At 37.9% G+C, this 16,283-nt stretch overlaps 1 protein-coding gene across 1 annotated transcript in view; it reads right to left on the reverse strand.

The window, feature by feature from the left end:
* LRRC2 (leucine rich repeat containing 2) overlaps positions 1 to 16,040 on the reverse strand; it is a 78,690-nt gene extending 62,650 nt beyond the window's left edge. Inside the window, exons 1-2 of the mRNA XM_071425933.1 lie at positions 15,914 to 16,040; positions 3,887 to 4,032 (exon numbers count right to left, since the gene is read on the reverse strand). Of these exons, the coding sequence (XP_071282034.1) occupies positions 3,887 to 4,011 (125 nt within the window). The 5' untranslated portion in view covers positions 4,012 to 4,032; positions 15,914 to 16,040. The remainder of the gene's footprint in view (positions 1 to 3,886; positions 4,033 to 15,913) is intronic.
* Between the last annotated feature and the right edge of the window lie 243 nt (positions 16,041 to 16,283).

Here is a 16,283-nt window from a genome sequence, read left to right on the forward strand (position 1 = left end):
ACCACATCAAGGTCATCTGACAGCATTCAGGATTTTGGGGAGCAATAAAAGATGGCTTTAACAAAAGATCACCACTACAAAAATCTAGAAGATTAAATATAAAGCAGTGCTATAAATACATGCTTCTTTCTATAATATGCACTTTCATAAACATATAGGAAATCTCAGGACAGTGCACACTTTTTTATCAGTTTCTGGTTCATATCCTATGGGAGATTTCAATTGGACTTGTCTGACAGGATCAAGAAGATGAAATAAAATGAAAATAAGCCCACTCAAAACTGTTCCGTTTCTTTTTCTTTTATATTCAGTTGTTGGTTTATGTGTGTTCTTTAAACTGCCACACTTTCACAGTCCCACAAAAACAAAGAGGAAACAGAGGACTGAATTAAATCCATAAAGAAAATTTACCTGATCCCAGTACCTCAGAAGGCCAGTATTCTCAGTAGTTGGTTGTCCAGAATTGGCTTTCACTGGCCAGTTGCTTAACATCTACCTTGTAAACAAATCTTTACAAGACCTCACCATTAATGCTCAGCTGAAGCTTTTCATTCATTTGTGGGATTTTCCTCTGAAGAAAATCTTCAGTCAGAAATTATCTTACAAGTTACAGTTTAATGAGGCTACATGAACTAAATTACCTTGCCCCAAGGCAAACAGAACTCCCTAGAGGCTGACTGGGAGTTTGTCCTCGAATAATACATATTACATTTCATTGCATATTATCAGGTCATTTTACATAGTAACACAGCATATAAAGGAACTGCACAATCTCAAAGGCATTAGCAAATTATAATCTCTTTGAGGAAAAATGTTTAAAAAGCAAACCACAAAAAAAACCACACCAGCCCCAAAGGCCAGATTCCAAACTGTTGCATTAGTGTATTTGCAGAGAAACTCTATTAATTTCAACACTACTTAAGAATTCACTCTGACTTCTGACAAAAGTGAATATCTAGAGCCTTAAATGCTAGAATGTAGTCTTCATTTCAGGAAAGTTCCCTCTCTAAATAGCTTTTGGGAATAATCATTTTGGATCAAAAACTGTGGCACAGTATAAACTTGCATTGATTTCAGTGGACCTACCTGACAACAGTAAAATTTTAATCCCTGGGTATGATACCTGAATTTAATCAATGTAGAACTCCATACAATAATGAAATATATTTATACATGGACACATTATTTCTATTATTTAATTAGAAATACAATTTTATCTATACTTTCAAGCTAAAAATCAGCAAAGTGTTCTCATATTTTTGGTCCAACATTTGAGAGCACTGAAAAGCACGAAAGAAATAACTTGTGAGCTGACATTTAGGACCTAAATGCCAGTGGTCACTGCACACATCATAAAACAAAGAGGATTTTCTTTTAACTGAATTTGGCATATTATTACTAATATTCTTATTACTTTGACCATTATCCTATCGGCTTTGACCATTCTATAAGGCCTGCACCATGAGAATGAACATGAACTCTGCCATTTGCTTCAGTGGATGAAATACTGATCATTCATACTCAGGAGACAAAGTCTAATGTATTTCCTCCTTTTTTTTCCAGGAGCTCTACAAGTAGAACTAACTGGAAAGCAATCTGAGTACACGAAGACACACAACTAAACAAAGTACAATACACAAATTGCAATTATTTAAAGGAAGAAAAAGATCCTTTGTACATGCAGCAAGTGCACCTGGGAACTCATATTTCTGTGCATTATATCTCCAATTTCCTATCTTTGAGTGGTATGGGAAGATAAGAGAATTAATTTGGACTTCATTCATGGAAAAAATGCAGAAAAGGCGGTGAAGCCCCACTCTTTCAGATAGAAGTGTGTCTAAAATAATTAACCACAGGCAGAAAAAAACAGGGAGAATGCATTGGTTTCATGGAAAAGACAAGTCACTGTAAGAACTTATTCTTAACATATTCTTAACTGACAAAAGCCATGGGATTAGCTCAAATTAGCTGCCTCAGAGGACATAAGGCTGCCCTTATTCCCTCTTACAGAGAAAATTTACCATGCATCATTTGCTTTTGCACTAGTGAACTCAAAAGTTATCTTCTGCACCACAGAAAACCAAAACCAAAAAAAGAAAGTGGCAGGGGAACGTTGACATGTTGTCCACATTAGGACAGACATAAGGTTTGATCAAGTTGAATCCCAAGTCCTTTCACTTGTGCTTTCTACTGTAAGGGAAACAGCAAACATCCATCTCTCAGCTGTCATGGTTTAACCCCAAATGGTAACAAGTACCACACAGATTTACTCCCCAGCCCCCCAGCATCTGCATGGATAGAAGAATCAGGATAAAAAAGTAACACTTCAGCATTGAGTTAAGAATAGTTTAATAATAGAAACAAAGTAAAATATGATAATAATATTAATATTCATCTCAATAATAATAATGAAAAGAGAAAAGGAAAACCCAAGATAAATAAATTATGCCAAATACAACTGCTCACGACCTGCTGACACACTCCTAGTTGATTTCTGAGAAACAAAATCACTCACTTCTGGCCAATTCCACCAATTTACATAGTAAGAATAAAGTTCTATGGTATGGAATATCACATTCAGGTCAGCTGTCCTGGCTGTGCTCCCTGCCAGCTCTTTGTTCAGCCCCTCACTAGCAGAGAATGAAACACTGGAAAGTCCTTGGCTTAGCATAAGCACTACTTAGCAACAATCCAAACAGCAGTGTGTTATCAAAATTATTCTCATACTAAATCCAAAACACAGCACTGTAGCAGTTACTAAGAAGAAAACAAACTATCCTACTTGAAACCAGGACACAGCTCACACCAAAATGAATGCTTATCCTTGCTAGAGAATTCAATCTGACGGATGAACTTCTTTTTTTCTTTTTTTTTTCTTCTGTTTTTGTTAGGATTACAGTTTTTATTGTAAGCTTTGGTAGAGGTGGCTGTGTTGAAGTGAAAGGTCCCAGAGAAAGGATGGTCAGACTGTGTTATCCTGGTCTCCTCCTAGACCAGCAGCTCTGTTGCCAGTGCAGCTGCCCTGGCAGTGAGAATCTACTAGTGAGGGTGCCCTGAGAGTGCTGAAACACCATGCAAAGGTTGAATGCTATTGTGTTCTTAAACAAGGGCACTGTCTTACCCTGTGCGTTTTATTTTTAAAACAGAATGTGATTTCTATTTTTTTCTCTTCTCAGAGGGAGGAAATTGATAAATCCTATGTTTTCAAACTTTCCAATGCAGTTTAATATTTAACTGTGTCTTATGGGAAACAAAACATTGTTTAAAGAAAATATAAATTCAGTATAATAAAAGCAATAAAATTATCATTGGGTGTAAGCATTATAATCAAAGCCTTCTTTAATACCCCAAGAAAAAATAACTTAATAATTCTTATTCTCTTTGATATTACCTATTCAGAAGCAATTGATTATGTCCACTTCTTTAACTCCTTTTCTTTCTTCTCTCAACACAATAAAATACTTAAAGTATTTCTTAGTACTGAAACCTGTGAGCATATGTTCACTAATTCTATAATCCCTACTTTTATGCAGTATATTAGAAGAGAAAGGTACAAAAATATATGTTATTTTTCTCTTCAATATATGTCTATGGTAAACAATAAAATATATCATTAATATATCATGATCTGCATAGGAAAGAGCAGAAACTAATGAAACATAAGTATTGTTTGTGCTGCATTTCTCTAACTATCATGTGAGGAAAGGAAGTAAGATGTCATTGAAATCAAACCCAAACCCTTAAATTTTAATAATCAACAATTATTTTTTAGTATATTTATCATATTTGTTACATATCTTTCTATTTATTATATTTAGTATATGGCAATGTTAGTGGATAATAAGAACAGATTTGGTTAAAATTAATAACACAAAAGTTGTCTTACTTCTCCAATGCACTTTGTTCTAATCTTTCTTTCTCCTTCCTCTGACGTTCTTTGTTCTTCTTAACTCGAGTTTCCCACAGTCCTCTTATGACAGAAAAGTCAAATATTATCACCTGATGCCCCATATTGTTGACATTAAGCTTCTCCTGCAAAAACAAACCAATTCTTCAGAAAAAGGAATAATGAGAAAGATAAAGCTCCAAACTATCAGGTTTCATTAAAATTGTCTGAGGAAAAGAACTGAAGTCATAAGAAATGTTAACATGTCCAAATTATCAAGGGTTTTGTACCGGCAGTAATCAATGTAGCATACATCAATGTAGCATACAATGTAGCGTACAATTCATTTCTACATAAAATCCATGGCAACAGCTACACATTGAATTTTCCTTGCATTTTTTCCTTTTCAAGATAAAGACAGAGTTGCAAAAAAAATACTGGTTTGATTAAGTAACATTGATGAAAATAGCTTTAAAGGCTTTGCATTTTTAATAATTTCTGTGACTAATATTAAAATGAATGCTCATAAAGAATTTATTCATTTTAAATCATGCAAAAGCACTTCATCTGGAGTTGTTGTGTATTGATCTTTATGACCTCAAGCTATCCTGTTTCAATGGAATTTGTGAAATTCCTGCTTTCCCATAAGTATCTGCTTATCTGTGAAAGGCATCAAAAGACCAGCCCCACAACACACAAAAAAATTCACCTAAGGCAGGAGACACGGGGAAGGTTTGGTGAACACGTCATGGTCCCCACTTACTAACATGTCCTTATTCTGGCCAGTCAACAGGGTTGACTTTGCAGCAGCCAGGAGAGTCGTGGCCAGGACCCTGAGGTTCTTCACCTCAGCACATGGTAAGCTAGTCACACCTGCCTTTTTCACTTTACTGGAGTGCACAGTCAGATAACCCCAGGTCATAATGAGCAATCACATGTGAATCATTCACCTGTCCTGTACACTGTTATTAGTATTGTTGTTACTGGTTTTTTTTTTTTTTTTATTTATTTCATTGCTTTTTCCACTAAATCATTCTTATCTCAACCTATGATCTTTACTTTTTTGTGCCTCCATTCTTCTCTTGATCCTGCTACAGGGGAAGGCAGGCACAGTGAGAGAGCAGCACATTGTCTGGTGTGTTTTGAGTAGGAACACTAAATTGGGGAATTAGGAATTCCTAAACCACAACACATATGGAAACACATTCCAATAGTCAGAGGCTTGGTATCAGTGTATCAGGTTCCACGCAGTTAGGAACTGATGTCAGCCAGAAAGGGAAGAAGAATTATACCTCTTCTGATATAAAATGCTGTAAAACTGGTAACAATGGACAAAGAGAAAGCTTAGTTACTCATTCTTTAATGGTAACCTCTTTTCCAACCCTTCTTGACTGGGTGGACTGCAGGATGTGGACTGGAAGAGAAAACTCCCTCCCACAAGATCAGTTTCATGATCATCTGAGGAACCTGAATATGCATAAGTCTTTGGGGCCTGATGAATACATATCAGAGTTCTGAGGGAATTGGCTGATGTAGTTGACAAGCCAATCTCCCTGATATCCAGAGAGTCATGGAAGTCAAAGGAAGTCCCTGGTGAGCGGAAAAGGGAAACACTGCATCTGTCTTTTAAAAAGTTAGAAAGGAGGACCTTGGCCATTACCAAACTGTCAGCTTCACCTCTGTGCCTGGAAAGGTCCTGGGACAGATCATCCTAGTAGTTATGCTAAGGCACAGAGAGACAAGGAAGATGATTTGGGATAGCCAGCAGGGTTTCACTAAGGGCAAATCTTGCCTGACCAACCCAGTGGCCTTCTATGATGGAGGGATTACAGCAGTGGACAAGGGAAAGGCTACAGATATCATTTATCTGGACTTCTGTAAAGCCTCTGACACAGTCCCCCACAATGTCTTTCTCTCTAATTTGACATGGATTTAGCAGGTGGACTGTTGGATGGATAAGGAATTGGCCTGACAGTCACATCTAGAGGGTAGTGGTCAATAGCTTAGAGTCCTGATGGACATCAGTGACAAGTGGTGTCCCACAGGAGTCTGTATTGGCACTAGTACTAGTCAATATCTTCCTTTATGACATACACAAAAGGATTAAGCGCACTCTCAGCATATTTGTAGAGGACACCAAGCTGAGTGTTGTTATTACACCTGAAAGATGGGATGTCATCCAGAGGGACCTGGACAAGCTTGAGAAATGGGCCTATGGGAATATCCCACTTATTTTTCCACTTTCCCACTTGGCACAAGTGCAACTTGCTGCACTAAGTGCAAGTGCAAGGAGACCAAGGGCAAGGTGCTGTACCTGGGTCAGGACAACCCCTTAAAACACGGGCTGGGGGATGAACAGATACAGAGCAGCCCTGGGGAGAAGGACTTGGGGGTGCTGGTGGGTGAGAGGCTGGACATGACCCAGCCATGGGCACTCCCAGCCCAGAGAGCCAAACGTGTCCTGGAGTGCATCAAAAGGAATGGTCAGCAGTTAAGGGAAAGGATTCTTCCCTTCTATTCCACTCTCATGAGGAGCCAGCCTGGAGTGCTGCATCTTCCTCTATGTTCCTCAGCACAGGAAAGACATGGACCTAGTTGGAGCTAGTCCAGAGAAGGACCATCAGGAAGATTAAAGGGATGGAAAACCTCTCTTTTGAGAAAAGACTGGGAGAATTTGAATTATTCAGCCTGGAGGAGGGATGGCTTTGGAGTAATTGTAACTGTCCAGTACCTGAAGGAAGCCTGTAAGAAAGATGGAGACAGCATATAATGATAAGACAAGGGGGAATGGATTCAAACTGAAAGAGATGGTTTAGATTAGATGTTCTAAAGATACTCTTTACTGTGAGTGCGATGAGTCACTGGAACATGTTGCCCAGAGAAGCTGTGGATTTCCTATCCCTACTCAAGAGCAGGCTGGATGGGGGTCTGAGAACCCAGCCCAGTGAAAGGCATCCCTGTCCTGGAACTGGATGATTTTTAAGGTCCTGTCCAACCTATTCATTCTCTGTGTGAAACACAGCATGACTTACAAGATGGTGTTCCTCACAGTGGTTCAGTACTAGCATAGGAAACTAATCACCCACTAAATCTCTAATGCAAGTACACAAACCACAAACAAATCTTGATAAAAGAGGTGGAACTATACTTCCTTGCTGAGAGTCACTAGTGGGGATACAATCATCACAATATACTGGCTCTCATAAACTGTAGCTAGATTACCAACAGAGGAAAGTCAGTTATTTAAACTTTGTGTGAGGTTTTATTAGAGAACACATTTATTATACTGTTTATAAGCTTAGGGGGAAAAAAATAAACAGTAGAAGAAAACCCTTCTTGACCATCTACTTATCAGTTAAAGAGCAATCCTCCCCTTTCCTGTGCGTTTTCAAGCTCATGTCTATAATTTTTCCTCAGATGCTACTGTGATCATTTTTTCCAAGCATTGTGTCCTTCAGCTGGAGCTATTTATTATCTGTCCTTCTGTTATAATATTGAGGACAAAGGGGAAATTATTCTCCCCTTTGTATTTTTTCCCTTGTAACTTTGCAACTGTCCCTTTTCTTTTTCACCCCCTTTCACCCATGCATCCCTCTGTAGTACATAGCATACAAAGGAATAATTTATTCTGAGCCAGGAAAACACCCTCATGTCCTCTGGAAAATGCACAGCATGGACTAAAAAGAATTATGCATAGGTACATTCAGAGCAAAGATACCTACCTTCTCACCTTATTAGTCATCTCAGTAAGAAAGGCCCTCTCAAATACCAACAAGTATTGGCTCAAAACTGGTCAGAGACCAGTATCATTCTATTTACATAGTCTTCTATATGTTAGGATGTTTATATAAAATGTTATCTTTGTTGTTCATAAAGCTGCACCTATTGCTTGTTTATCTTTGCTAGCACTTAAAATGAGGCAAAAATAGTTCCTAACCTATCTGAAACTAACAGCTGATAGCAGCTGAGTCAAAACCCCATTAAAACAGTGTAATTAAAACAGCGACCTTATCCTCTGTGGAAAGGTTTGTCCTTCTAAAACATATTCACTACTAATTTACCGGAACTGTTTACCTCATAAAATAAAAAGTTCACCTCTGCTTACAGGAGAAAGAAACCCAGTGACAAGGACTTCACCCCTCACAGTAACTGCAGACCAGCAGTCACTCTGCAGGGTCTAATTCATTTTAATAGACCAATTCATAGAAGTGTGTTTTGGTAGAAAGGCTGTTGCAGAAGCTGAATTGTTGTGAGACAGTGAAGTTGCAGCTGGACACTTGACCTCTGTTGGAACTAGATGGCCTTAATCAACAGAGAGTCTGAATAGACTGTGAAAGCACTCCTTTTCCTTGACTCATTTCTCACCTTCCTGTCTCACAGCTTAAGTCATCCGTTCTTTATTGAGACACTGATTTATTAAACACTAGGTTGGAAAAGTTCATTTTATCCACATATTGCTTTTATCCACATACAGCTTTTACCCTCATGTTGCACTAAGCGGCAAGGCATTGTGGGGTTTTCTTCTGTGGTAAAACCAAGCAGAGGACAAACTTGGGTGGCAGATGAGAGCTGTCCATCATAATACCTCAGAATTAATCTCTTCAGAAGGAGCAAAGCCACAAATCCTGATCAGATTACAGGGTGACTAAGGCTTTAGAAATATGCATCAGGACAAATGTGAAATGCTTTTTGACATCTGCAGCTCTGAAAAGGTCACCTAGCAATCTTCACAGGTCTGTTGCTTTATCCTATATCCTTGTCTAAAAAATGGGCATAAAGTATCAAGCATGACAGCAGAATATGTATTTGCCAAAATTCAGACACCGTCATTTTCCTAATGATGAGATATTGCCCAGGAAGGAAAACTGGCAAAAGCTATGCTTAACTGATACTAACTATAGGTTCTTCAGGCTACCTACTCATGCATGGCAAGAATTTATCACAGAAGAAGCAACTACTAATAATGATTTTGATTTCTAGAAATACATATTCAAATTCATACACAGTAGTTTCTTTCTTCCAAACATCATATTAGGCCTGTAGAGGAAAATTTAAAACTATCATCTATTATTCACAGGTGGTAAACTACATTTGGATAGAGAAAAATCTCAATCATACCCTTCTTTCTAACTTCTTAGCTTCAACTAGGAACACAGCTATTTTTCCTCCCATACTTAGGCTATTCACAGGGAATCACTGTTATCATTTTGTTCATTGTCAGAAACCACGGCGAAGTTAGGCAGGACTTCTAGAGGTCACCTCGTCGGACTGCTCTGCTCAAAGCAGTCATATGGTTCTGTACATCAGCAGCACCCCTTCTCTTCCAATTTACCCATTATTTTGTAATTCAGCATTGCTTCTTTCTCATCCCATACTTACACATGATCATTAAGGACAGGCTTTTGTCATACTTGTGAGGATTACCTCACCCACTCATATGGCAGTAAGTGAAAAGCAAAAAACTATTTCTTACCCAAGAAACAGGCACCCTTGCTTTCATTAAGGACAAGTCCTGTCCACAACAGCAGTCATGACCTGCATTCACAAGATCTTACTTCATAACTACACTGAGTTTGCCACTTAAAGTCATCTTGACTTAAGTAACATCTACGTCTAAATTATGCTGCAGATCATCAGCACACCTTTCTTAGATGATGCATGGTTATAATATTTATCAGTCTTTTGAGTTATTAGTGAGATAGGCCACAAAACAAGGCTATTCAGTAACATATGATAATTAACCTACAGCACTTTCCAGGGGAAAAGGGATTCAGGAACACAAAAAGAAGGCAATGTCATTTACAAGAGAATTATATATGGAGAAACTAGTTCTCTGTGCGTATCTATGGAAGCAAATAATCTTATCCCTAGCCATTTACACCTCCCAAGAAGTTATCTGCAAGACCTTAATCAATTCCCTTAAAAGGCAACATACCAGGAAGTCAAACTGATCTTGCCTTCTTTGTAATGATTAGCTCAGAAACAGAGCTGGCCATTCAGGATTTTTTTTTTTTTTTTTTTTTTTTTAGCTACTCTAAGATTTTCCCTTCAGAAGCAGCTACACGTTAATTTAAGGAAATACTTTTAGGTAATATAATAAATAAATAAATAAAATCATCTCAAAATTTTAAAAATAGCGCTTTTTTTTCTAATAAGCATTGCAGTACTTGGCAAGGTGATATGAGAGTTTGTAACCAGAGATACTCATATTAGTGGCAGAGGAAAGAAATTTTTTTTTTGGCTTCACTCCTTCCTGCTCTTTAGGCTTTTTTTAGGAGGAGGGGGAATAAAAATGTCCCTTTGAACACCATGGCCTTTGCATCTGTTCCTCAACCAGCAGGTTCTATCAACCTTGTCCCTGTTTTTATCAATAAGGAAATCACAGGAATCTCTGTAACTAGAATTTTCCTTCTACATTATAAACCACAATTCTTTCTCTCGTCAGGGATGTACTATCAGTTCAAGATACAATAGCCTGCAAAATATTCTGAATGTCATCATTCCAGGGTTCTGTGCCTTCTCTAGAACACATTACCAAGCGCCTCCCCTACAAAGGAATTCTCTCTGACTCTTCCTACTGCAGGCCCCATCTCAACACCAAGACCCATCTTCTTATCAAGTTAATTTAATAATCTGCCCCTTCTCCGGGCCAGCTGAGGTGAGAAGGAGCGCTTGTCTGTAAGAGCATTCTTTTGCTGCCAGCATTTGGGTTTGAGTGCCCTATTGCCGTGAGCTATCCCTACACACATAGAGCAGAAAAACTGCCTTTCCAGACACTTGCGTGCAATTTCTGTTCTTAGAAAAAAGAAAACACCTTTCCTTAATCTTGCAGAAACTTTATTCATTTAAATGTATTTATAAATAGGGCTATTAAAATCAAACACAGTCCTCATGTGTATAATGATATTGAGCATTTGGAGCATTTGGATGCTCTTAAGCATTTGGAGGATTAACTGGCAAAACACCACAATATTAGGGATGATACTCATCATATGTTTTTATTTAAATGATATAATATTAGTGCCAAATATTATTGCTAGTAAAAGCATCTGCCTAAGTATCTGCATTTTTTTTATTTTATCATTTATATTATCTAATTTTTTTTTTTATCATTTATATTATCATTTAATTTATTTTATTGTATAAATTCACCTAAAAGTAGGCAGACAGGTCTCTAGCATCTATTTCCGAGATTCTTTTTTAAATAATAGGAGTACTCAGAAGCCATGAAACAGACTCTCTTCAGCAAGGTGTTGAAAATATATAAGATGGAAAAGAAGATAACTACCTTGTAATGTCCATAGTCTTTATTATTTTTTATTTATTGTTATTCATGTTGTTGTTACAAATATACACATACTTCATATGTCAACTCTTCAGTAAAACTGGAGAGGTTTAGTGCTGTGCCTTAAATGCCGTTGCTCCCTTCAGCTATTGATATCTCCAACTCTTGTTTACAGGTCTGCCACAGATGCTACCACAGCCATCTTTGATAGCAGCAGTGATCTCATGACCACTTGTGTTTGTTTCCACTTGACCTCTGAACCCTGAGAAGGCATTTGACGACTGGGTTTTTTCCTTTTTTCTTTTTTTTTCCTTTTCTTTTTTTTTTCCCCTTGGCTTAAGGGGAAAATAAAGGTGGAAATTTATGATTTTCAATACCTCTAAAAGTGTCACCATCCTGAGTATGGAGGACCACTGAAGGCAAGTAAGTTTCAAAATTAGGATGCCTTTTGGGAGCTCCTGGTGTTTAATGCTGAAGGAGTTTCATCTCCATCACCTGCACTTGCACCACAAGGTGCCACGGACTACCCAATCTTCAAAAAAGTGTTTAAGGATATATGAGCTAAAATCAACACTGAATTCTGGATGGAAGGCCTTCCACAGATAAAAAGTGCTTTTCAAATCAGCAACTTCATTGAAAGAACAGTTTTCAGCCTTTTTGCACTTATCTCAGCATCTGAGATAGATCAATCAATTCATAAATACCTTGAGAAGCATACTAAAAACAAAAACAAAAACAAAACAAAAAAAACTAAAAAAAAAAAAAAAAAACAACAAAACATAAAGACAAGGCAAGGTCTTCTTTAAAAAGAAAAGTAGTGGAGCACAAGAGCACAAGAGAAGTATTCTTAGATATGATGACTCTGTGGTCTGCCAAGATTAACTCTTCTACAAACATGTACCAAACTCTTCTACAGCTCCTCCCTGTTTACCAGTATTATCTGTCCTCTCTGCAGTGGGTAGAATACCGCCAGTGATAAGTCAAAATTGCACTGGCTTCATTATAGTAGAGTTTAAAGTTCTCTGAACTTTAGCTGGGATTAGTGTTCATGCTGGCCAACTTGTGTGTGCACAGTATTCTGTAGAACAAGACCTGAGTCTTGAGTCTGAAAGAGTCCAACATAGTTTTGAGACTACAGGTACAGCCAGTATTAGTCTCTGTTAACAGCTCTCCTGATTTCACATGGCACCTCGCTGTCCTAAAGCACAGCACTGTGTATACTTTCCTCTGCTGTTTTATGTGAGTTATTAAATTATTAATGTTTTGGTTCCTTCAATTTGCTTAACAACCTGGCTCACTTGGGCCCTTTTTCTTTCTGATAATCACTGTGGGAGATCTGCTGCACTCTAATGAGTATTACTGGCAGGATTATATGAGTGAAATATTTCCTACCAATGCTGCAAATAATTTCTTAGGAAATAAGCTCACTCACACTGTGCTTTGGAATCATCAAGTCATTTATCTCTCAAGTTTTTTAATAATTCAGAGGAAACCTGACATTTGGATAGCAACTGAACACATTTTTTATGTTATCAGGAAAAGATTAAATTAGAGAAACATGCTGTGATTGAAAGAGCAACAGACATTGTGGCAATGTTCACCCTATACAACTATATTTTGCTAACTGAGCACAGCTTGTAAGTGGGGTAGTGCCTCTCTGTGATGCTTGAGGAGTGGGAGAGGACTGCAAAGTGGGAATTTGCTCTTCCCTACCTTGTTTTGCTTCTAGTAAAAATCTCTTATTGTTCTACACCAGCAGGGAATTATCCTTCCTGCTAATTTGGTTGGTTTAGCTGTCACTAGTCTTGCCGAAAGTGCAGATTTGACAGTGAGAATTTGAGGTCTGGGATCCAAGATAGATTGTGTTTCAGAGCACATATGCATGCATCCATGTGATTGCTGGGTCCTGGGGAATATGTGGGCAGGGCAATGTGATGGATCACAGTGGGTGTCCCCCTGAAGGCCTGGGTCCCCAGAGATCCAATAAATGCAGCTACAGCACAGAATAAATGCAAGAGGAAAGGGACAATCTGCTCCAAGGCTGGAGAAGGCAGTCCTGACACCTGGACATGAGCCCAGATGTTTTGGGAGTTTGAAATGTTCCTTCCTGCTCTCTCAAGAGTACAGTCTCAGCCAGCTGGCTCCTACATAAACAAACAGAGACAGTGACACTTTCAAGCTATTAATTAGTCCAACTTTCAGTGTAGTTAATTTCAGAAATTAGTGTCTTTCTGTATCATGGAGCTTAATCATGAATGCTTTGATGAATTAAGGTCTTTTTTTAGTTTTCTTCTTTAGCTACTTTGTGGAAGAGACATTTATGAATAGAATCTGACATTAGCCTCTTTCATACACAAATAAATAACGTTTGCATTGTTTACATTCCCCAGCTAAGAGAAAACATATCTTTTTATTAACCTACTCATTATAACTCAGGTAAAAATAGCTATGAACACTATAAAATTAAAAACAGATATGCAAGAGCTGAACTTGGTTTCCACACATTTTTATGTGCATATTTTTCTTTGTCCCGTGCTGCAGCACAATGCTTTACTGACAGTTTTCATTAATCAGTTCCTATTCTAGATGTAAATTAAAGTCTCACAAACAAGAGTCCTCTTTATCACTGCAGTCTTCACATCTTGATTTTTAGACAATTTTTCACAGGGTTATTCATTAATTAGGTCTTTAATTATGGATTAATTAGCAGCTGAATTACAATATTCCTTATACTTTCTCAACTCTTGTAACACTAATATGTTTCCCATCAAGCATGATAGATGTTACATATGCAAGGGGATTTATTACAGATGTATTCCCCTAGCACTTCAGTGAGCTGACTAATTATTCTTCCATTGACAATGAAGCTAATGAAACACTGGACTGATGTCTCTGACAAAAATCCATTCTTTTTCTTTTTTTTTTTCCCTGGATATTGCTGAGGAGAGGTCTAATTCTCTTAAGACTGCGAGAGGGATGATGTATTTGAAATGGGCATGTATTTTGAGGTTGTTTCTTACCAAAGGAAGAACAGCTCAAAAGTGTATTACATATTGGTGAAGGTGTTGAATCTATGCATGTAGCTGTAGTCAGCAGGTGTAAACAATTGTCTTGGGCTGTATACAACAGAGTCCTGGGAAACTAAAAACATGTTTTAAGAACTGATTAGAGAGATCCCCCTTAACTTCTCATACATAGACCCATGGCTAATAAATTTGCATTCTTTGTCACTGAGCAAAACACTGAGGCTTTCATATACGATTAGATTATCTTAATTTAAACATAACATTACACTCTCAGGTTTCTAAAACTTGTTTCACGTCCATTGCGGTTTTTAACACAATGTTTCATTGACCTCTTATTTGTCTTAAGGTTCCTGAACAATTCCCAAGAATTGAGGCAACTCTTACTTACCTTTCATGTGCCCTTATAGGGTACAGCCTCAGATACTATCTCTGTGAATGACAACATCATAAATGTTATTTTAGACTCTCTGTCCTAACTGGCACTAATTAAAAACCCTCAAAATGTATCATTTTCTTTTTCTCCCTGGGGGGGGGCATTTTGAATGTATTGATCTAAGAACTCAGTCCTGTCACCTGCCTCTACTGCAGAAGGAGAACAAAAACCTATGTCTGACCTACAGCAGTCCTATTTCCAGTGTTAGAGACAAGATCATTACCTGTATAATGAGTAAAATGGTCATAACCAATTGCAAAGATGTTAAATTTTGTGTTTTAAGATGGTAGATAATATAGATAAGCTAAAGATGATACTGCTTTCAACTATTCCAGCAGTCAACTTATTTTATCTCTAATGGCCCAAACCCCACCATTCAGTCATGAGGTGGCATCTGTATTTTATCAGTTCCCTCACCCCAGCTGTGTCTTTAGTCTTTCCCACAAAACTTTCCCGCATCTGTGGAGAGGAGACACAGGTGATATTGACAGCTGGACACCTTTGGAATAATTCTCCACTTTTACTTCCTGTTTGAGGAGAGCAAAGTGAGTGAAACTCTTTGGTATGATCTACCTCTTTGCTTAATGAGCGTTATCATCCACCCATGATCCTTGAAACTGTGCTCAATTAACTGCTGTTCAGAGGAAGAGAGCTGGTCAGCACCTCTTAACCTATAAAAGTAATATGTCAATGATAGCACATAAATGCTTGTGGTAGCAACAAAAGCAATAATGACAATATTTGACTTTAAATGATAGGCTGCGTTCTCAAAAGATGTAGCGGACTGTATTTCCTATGCCAGTTAGATTAACTGTAAATAGCCTTCAGAAACTGAAGTTCTATAACTCTTTTTAAATTCCACTGTAAATTCTGACAGACAGCAAAGATAAATGACTGACCTCTCAAACCATTTTTTTTCTTGAAAATCATTCCCACACCAGCATATGTCCTTGAGATGAAATAGCAATGGTTTATTATAACTGAGTCACAGAGTAGAACTTGAAAGGTTTCCTAAATTATAAACTTTGGATTTGTCACAAGTGTAAATCTATTTACAGGAACAATGCAGAGGGTGAATCTCATTCTCTTTAAAGATACCCACCAAACATACTGCCTTGAACTAAATGCTCTCTGTTTCAACTGCTTTTCCCATATGCATTAGTTTTTAAAGATCCGCAGCAAAACCAGAGCTACCTGATAGCTACTTCTCACTTTTCCTGCCATTTTCCACCTTGACCCCACACATCTGAAGAAACACAATAATCAGCAAAACTGTCACTTACCTACTACTAAAGAACACAAGTGTCCAGAGCTCCTGAGTGTGCTCTGCAGTTATTCAATGTGGGACACTGAGGTTGTTTATAGCATAGCACAGCTCATGGCCAGCCAGATCTGTCTGAACCCTGCAGCGTGACTAGCCTTCCAGATATACTAATATGCTATATTTGTAAAGTGATAACATGATCTGTGGTCTTACAGCAGAGACACGGGCAGGATAAAGTGTCTGCACTGCATGAGTCAACACAGGATGGAAACAACAGTGCTAGGACAGCATCTCATTTGCTTCAAGGGAAGTATGACAGAGCTAATATTACCCATGCTCATGTATATTTGTCGGAAAAGGGCAAGGAGAATAGAAGAAAAATGCATATA

Source organism: Agelaius tricolor, unplaced genomic scaffold (assembly GCF_023055355.1).
Source record: "Agelaius tricolor isolate 1412-34295 unplaced genomic scaffold, bAgeTri1.0.p SCAF_4, whole genome shotgun sequence".
Classification (NCBI taxonomy): Eukaryota; Metazoa; Chordata; class Aves; order Passeriformes; family Icteridae; genus Agelaius; species Agelaius tricolor.